This window comes from Callospermophilus lateralis, chromosome 6, assembly GCF_048772815.1.
Source record: "Callospermophilus lateralis isolate mCalLat2 chromosome 6, mCalLat2.hap1, whole genome shotgun sequence".
Lineage (NCBI taxonomy): Eukaryota > Metazoa > Chordata > Mammalia > Rodentia > Sciuridae > Callospermophilus > Callospermophilus lateralis.
The window spans coordinates 123,639,402-123,646,125 of NC_135310.1; the positions used below are offsets into that span (position 1 = coordinate 123,639,402).

At 47.6% G+C, this 6,724-nt stretch overlaps 1 protein-coding gene across 1 annotated transcript; it reads right to left on the reverse strand.

The window, feature by feature from the left end:
• Positions 1 to 1,744: 1,744 nt before the first annotated feature.
• Positions 1,745 to 5,037, reverse strand: LOC143401470 (saoe class I histocompatibility antigen, A alpha chain-like). The gene is made up of 7 exons (XM_076858991.1): positions 4,971 to 5,037; positions 4,428 to 4,697; positions 3,836 to 4,111; positions 2,894 to 3,169; positions 2,652 to 2,765; positions 2,039 to 2,083; positions 1,745 to 1,878 (listed from the first exon to the last, which is right to left on the reverse strand). The coding sequence occupies exons 1-6, from the start codon at positions 5,032 to 5,034 to the stop codon at positions 2,049 to 2,051; spliced, it is 1,035 nt and encodes a 344-aa protein (XP_076715106.1). The 5' UTR covers positions 5,035 to 5,037; the 3' UTR covers positions 1,745 to 1,878; positions 2,039 to 2,048.
• Between the last annotated feature and the right edge of the window lie 1,687 nt (positions 5,038 to 6,724).

The window sequence follows — 6,724 nt, forward strand, 5'->3', positions numbered from 1 at the left end:
TCCCCCAACATCAATTTGGCACACAGAAGCATCTCCCTAAATCACAATGTACATCTAAATAAAGAGAATAATATACTTCCACCTAACATGATAAGACTCTCCTGCATACAACTGAACTACACCATCCCTTTCCTAACACAGGATGCAAAGTCCCTCTGTGATGTCCTCTCCTCCTCCCCTTGATAGACATCCCAAAATGCAAAACACTAAGACATACACTTAACAATGCTTAATACTATGATAAACAGTCAAAATTATTTATGTTACATATAAAAGCATGAGATTCAAGAAAATAAGTATATTTGATTAATAAATACATACCACAAACATATTCATAAAAAAATAAAGAAGATATGCAAATGAAAATTACAGTCCTCTCCTCTGAAAATGGTCATGTGTTGCTGCTGGTACTCATAACTATCTTCTTCCACCTCCCATTCCATATTCCCTTCAATTCAGCAAGTAGTTCAGCTGCCTGTGGCATTTCTCCTGCTGTGGTGATGCCAACCTTCATTCCTGAAGGGTCCTGGCCACTCTTAGTCCTGCCTGGGTTAGGATGATGTAGTTCCCATGGACATTAAGCACAGGGGATGTAACACTAAGAGGCACCCTAAGGGACTCCTGTATTCCAGACATTCTCTTCCCTCCCTCCCTGGGGAGCAGCTGTCCCATGTCCCCCTAGCTGCCAGGATCCATCACCCAGGCCCACCAGCTAACTCCACTCTTGGGCTCTTGACTCAAAGCAAGATGAGCCCAACGTGGCCAGTGACAGTTACCCTTTCCAATTCAGTGAACTCATTGTTGTCCCTTGATGGAAGCATTTCTTCTGTGAAACTAAGATCTCCAGGCCAGCAGGGCATAAGGTCATGGGGACAGGAAGCACATACATTGCTAGTGGGTCACTGGGGGCCATAGTGAGAGTTGCCACACCCATTCCCATTTCTTGATTCCTGGACCCATGAATCCTGGCTGTGGGGGAAACAGTGCCACATGTCAGACACTAGTTCAGAGCACGTGCAGCCTCCTGAGGGACCTGGCCCCAGCCTGCAAGGTGTCTCCATGTAGCTGCCACTGTCATGGAGTCTTCAAAAGGCTACGGCACCCCTCATCAAGCCAGCTACCTCAGGAGGAGGGAGAACAAACATATACATAATCCTCCATAGAAACTAAGGGACAGGAAATACAAAGGATGAAGGGGGACAGCCTGATCTGGCCACAGGAAGCCATTGATGCCTAGGGTCTGGCTGACGGCAAAAGGCTCTGGTGATGTCTGTGTCCCAGTGATCACAAGTCCTGGTGGGACAAGGTTCTCCCGAGTGACAAGGACAAGGGAAAACAGAAGATGACCAAGCTAAAGAGGGACCACATGAAAGCCCAGCATGGACTGAGCACTAACTGGACACAGCCCTGTCCATACTGGGCTCCTCACAGCCTTCTTCTGTCTTCAGCTGTAGCTGACTCAGGACAATGAAAACAGGTTCTAGAAGGTTCTCAGTGTTTCCATTTATTTCCTCTCTCTAATTTGGAATTTTCTCTGTTTATTAACCAATCTATCCATTGGATCAAGATTTTGAAAAATATTTATATTCTGATTCTTATATTCAGGATGGAAGTAAGAAGTTGTGGCTCAGTGCACAGTGATGTTGAGAGAGGGAAGGAGTCATCCCAGTGTCACCTCTGCTAGAGCAGGAAAGGTGAATGGGCAAGGGACGGTGCAGGACAGGGGTCCTGTGCACTGGTCTCACTTCTGCACATTATGCCAATAGGAATGTGGGTGGCTTAATAATCTATGACAGAAAGGGACTCCAGGGTTCTTCTAGTCACAAATGCTTGAACAAATCTTGTGTTGCTCAGTCCCACACAAGGCAGCTGTCTCTGCTACAGAACAAAAGTGTCATTAACAGAATCAGGGCAGTTGCTTTAAGTGGCAACATTCTGAAGAACCCAGCACTCACCCAAAGATCCAAGAGAATTCCCACAACCTTCTCCATTCCCCTCTATCACACCTTCTACCATTTTAAGCCCTCCAGAGTCTCACCTTTATGGAGCTAGAGAATATTGGAGTACTGGGCACTGATGTTGCCTGGGTCAGAAAAACAACAAGACAGAGTCAAAAGCCAAAAGATATGTGAAGAATGAATAAATTATGGGGCAGATGAGGGACCCTCCTTGTTCTCCCATCTACACTACTCCAAGGGTCTCAGGGACAACACCCTCTGAACAGTTATGGAATAGCTCTCTCTTTTCTACCTCTGAGAAGAAAACAACCTGTGTGTGCCAGGGAGGAGGCAGAGCTATGAGGGCTTGAGGATTCCCCCAGGCCTGGATCCCAGGGAAGACTCCTGATCTGTAACTGTAAACTTTAGAAAGGATCAAGAGGCATGAGGATAGGAGATGCCCAGGCACTTAACCAACCACTCTCCTGGAGGTCTGTATCCAGCAGGGACCTACCCCTTTGCCCTCTGAATGCTGGGATCAGGTCCCCACCATGACAATCATAATGGTGATCATTTTGTCCTTTATTTTCCTTGTGCTTTACAATAGAGTGAGTGTCAGCAAGTGTGTATGGATGGTGCTTCCCATTAATGAGGCAGAGCTCACTTCTACCAGGGGCCTAGACCAGGTACACCCAGAACCCTTGACTTCCCTACCTGTATTCCGCCACCACCTCATAACAGCCACCGCAGCTCCAGTGACCACAACTACAAAGAGAACCAGGCCAGCAACAATTCCCATGACAGGGATGATGGACACAGCAGGTGACTCTGGGAAGGGAAGGGAAGGTGGGTGAGGGACCCTGACCCCTAGCTCTCAGCCCTGACCCTACTGAGGGTTTTCAGAAGGGCTCCTGCTTTTCCTGCCAACAGGCTCTGTGCCCTCAACCCCTCCTTACCCCATCTCAGGGTGAGGGGTTCAGGCAGCCCCTCATGTTGCACATGACATGTGTATCTCTGCTCCTCCTCAGCAGGCACCACCACAGCTGCCCACTTCTGGAAGGTTCCATCCCCTGCAGGCCTGGTCTCCACAAGCTCCATGTTCTGAATCTGGTCCTCCCCATCCCTCTGCCAAGTCAGGGTGATCTTCTTAGGGTAGAAGCCCAAGGCCCAGCACCTCAGGGTGACATCTCCTTCAGGGCTGAAGTGATGGGTCACATGTGTCTTTGGAGACTCTGAAGGGAAGAATTAGAAAAATAAGACATGTAGGGGCTGGAGCTGTAGCTCACTGGTAGAGTGCTTGCTTAGCACATATGAGGCATGGGTTCGATCCTCAGCACCACATAAAAATAAATAAATTAAATAAAGGTATTGTGTCCATCTACAAGTAAAAATATTTTTTAATAAGACATTTTACATTACCTCCCATGGCCACTGAACCAGTGCTCATGTGACCATACTAAAGTACAGACAGGACAATGGAAGTGAGGAAGGAAAGCAAAACCCAAGCACCAGCCTGGACTCGAGCTTCTGAGATAATCTCCTTTTCCTTGGAAAGTTGTAGAATCAGACTGACCAGGGAAAGATGCCCCAGGTCTCTAAGAGGGACTTCAGGTTCTGACCTGAATGGAGGCCCAGAGATTCACAAAACCTGGAGTCCAACCCCAAACAATTTGAATGTGGAGCTGAGAACAAGGCCTGAGAAAGTCACCTTGTGGTACCCAAGGCTGCTGTCAGGGTCAAAGCAATGTGCTCTTAAGTTTGTTCAGAGATGTTCTCCCTCCCCATTCCAAGACAGACTTGATGCCTTAATTGTCTTGAGAGGAGGGAAGGCCCTCTGGTATTCTGTTAGCAATTCCATTTTTGTCCAAACTATGTCGGACTCCCTCATCCCCTGGTACCTGTGTGCAGCAACTTGTCCTTCCCTTTCTCCAGGAATCTGCGGAGCCACTCCAGGCACTCCTCCTGCAGGTAGGCCCTGTAGTGCTCTGCATCTCCTGAATCCTCCCATTTGCGCTGGGTGATCTGAGCAGCCTTGTTCCAGGCGGTCCAAGAGCGCAGGTCCTCATTCAGGGAGATGTAATCCGCACCATCATAGGCAAACTCCTCATATCCACGAAGGAGGCTTCCATCTGGCCCAAGGTCACAGCCAGAAATCCACTGGAAGGTGTGAGAGCCTGCACACACCCCCACCCCCCACCCCACCCCCACCCCCGCCCAAGGTCAGACTGGCTTTACTCCAGCTTTTACATCTGGTGCTTAACTCTGCCAGCACAACCCGGAGCCAGGGGACAGGGTGGATGGGTCTAAGGCTTTTTCTGCCTAAATGGAAAATGAAACCCCAGGGAATATCCGCGGGGTCTGAATCAAGAGGCCAAGTGGTGTCCGGGTGGTCTGGAAATGAGACACAGTCTCTGAGACTGTGGTGGACCTTAGCTCCTACAAAAGAGGTGGGGGCATTTGTCCCCTGCCGCCTGGTCCCGGGTCACTCACCGTCCTCGCTCTGGTTGAGGTAGCGGAGGGTGGAGCGCAGGTTCCAGCGCAATTTCTGCTGGTGGGCCTCAGCGACCTTGGTTTGCGCTTCCCAAAACGCTGGCGTCTCATACTCCATCCGCTGCGCGCGAGGCTCCACCCTGGGACTCATGGCGTCGCTGTTAAAGCGCAGGAACAGTGTGTCGTCCACATAGCCCACCGAGGTGTAAAAAGCCTCTTCGTGGCCAGGTCGGGACACGGAGGTGTGGAAATAACGCAGGGAGTGGGACCCTGAGGACAGAGAGCAGCTAGTGCGACCTCCTCCGGACCGGGGGTCCCTGGTTGATCGGGCCGTGATGGGAAGAGGGGACGCGGGGACTCGTGAGACCAAAAGGGGGCAGAAGGACCAGTAATTTAGGTCAGGACAGGACGAGTCCGACATGGAGGAAAAGTTCAGGCTTCACAAGGTAGAAATGCCGCTTCCCTGAATCTGCGACCCCGCTGGGCGGTCGGTCCCCTAGATCCTACCCACAGAGGCTGTTTCCCGTGGGACCCCGAACTCACTTGCCCAGGTTTGGGTCAGGGTTATAGGCCCCCAAAGCAGCAAGAACAGGGTTCTGAACTTCATGACTCACACCCCATAGACGGGGAGAATCCGAGTTCCTGCGGGTGTATGCAGCTTTTGTTACCAGGAATCGCGGCAAGGACTCTGATTGGCTTCTCTAGGAACCACTGGTGTGACAGTTCTGGGCTAAGAGATGAGCAAGTGAAGTTCCCAGGAGGTGGGGAATCCCCAGAATCTGGCTTCCTCCCCACACCTGCTATAGCTAGGTATTTGTTAAAAATCTATAAAACATACCGAAATCTGAGAATTCTACAACTTTAAAATTCTTTGCTCAGCTTCACATCCTCACCTCCTGTTTCTACAGCCCTGCTTTCCAGACTCTCTCATTCCTCAGGCCCTGCGCCCTCACTCACCTCCCGTGACTACTCTCCCACCTCTGTGAGCCATCCTGCAAATGTGAGTCAGGTTGTGCCATTTCTTCATTTAAAATGCTCCAGTGGCTCCATTTCACTCTGGACAAACCTCTAAAATGTAAGGCCCACACATAGGCTTAGGGCTGTTTTAGTCATAGTTTTATCCCCAGGATATAGAGCCATGCCTGGTTCATAGGACACTAAGATAATAGGTGTTCAGTGAAAGAATGACAAATTGGATTGTATTAAAGTTTAATAGCATCAATGAAATAATAAAATAAAAAATAGAAAACCAAACATTAGGAAAGATATCCTGCTCACTGAAGCCTATCTTTTTTTTTTTTAGAGAGAGAGAGAGAGAGAATTTTTTAATATTCATTTTTCAGTTTTCGATGAACACAACATCTTTATTTTATTTTATTTTTTTATGTGGTGGTGAGGATCGAACCCAGCACCCTGCGCATGCCAGGAGAGCATGTTACTGCTTGAGCCACATCCCCAACCCAAGAAGCCTATCTTTGATAGATTAACTGCACACTAAAGTGAGCTAGGGATGCACAAAACTCCCTCATCAAACAATCCCTAGTCTCAAATTATTGGGGCGGGGAGGGGGACGTGGAAATCACACCTGGAAGAGTAGTTGCCAGAAACACTGGCCACAAAAAAATCAGATTCAAGTCATTTCAGCTAACGTTTATATCTTCCTTAGATCCATTGGACTGCAATATTAACAAAATAAAAGAGATTACATGTGAAAGAGATAAGATATATGGAGCCCACATTCCAGAAGAGGCTATTTTTCAAAACACTGAAAAATTGAGGCACCTTCTGTCTGGGTCCTACATGTCTTCCCTTCAAAAATCATATAAAAGACTCTCTCTTAGGGAAAGTAGAAGGCAAAAGCCAACCATCTTCTAACAATGCCAGCTTGTTCCTAATAACGCTCTTTCTTTCTCTATCACTCTGCCTCTTGAATCACTGACTCCTTGAGGTGGCAGCAAACCAATCCATCTTGTGTAGTTACAAGCAGAGGTTGTTATCACTAGGTTCAATCCCTGGTATCAAAAATAAATTAAGTAAAAAATGAAAAACAAATGTATCTCAAATTCTCAGCAATAATCATCAAAAAGCTTCAGCATCAAGAGCCAAAGAAATTAAAATATATATTATTTAAACATCATATTTCAATGAGCGTATTCAAATTTTTCCTCAAAGTTCTAAGCATTGGGTGCATTCAAAGTGCCCTTTGTCAGTGCTAACTAGTTACCTATGAACATACATATTATAGTAAGATGCATAATAGTGTTTTCTTGAAACTGATTAACATAAATTTAAAAAGG

What these genes read in the sequence shown, in the direction of transcription:
- LOC143401470 (XM_076858991.1), bottom strand. Translation starts at nt 5,034, where the DNA reads ATGAAGTTCAGAACCCTGTTCTTGCTGCTTTGGGGGCCTATAACCCTG. An exon ending in GGACAAGTTGCTGCACACAG is followed by an intron (nt 3,170 to 3,835) that starts GTACCAGGGGAT and finishes TCTTCCCTTCAG; the next exon opens with AGTCTCCAAAGACACATGTG. An exon ending in GAGGTGGTGGCGGAATACAG is followed by an intron (nt 2,084 to 2,651) that starts GTAGGGAAGTCA and finishes TTTCTGACCCAG; the next exon opens with GCAACATCAGTGCCCAGTAC.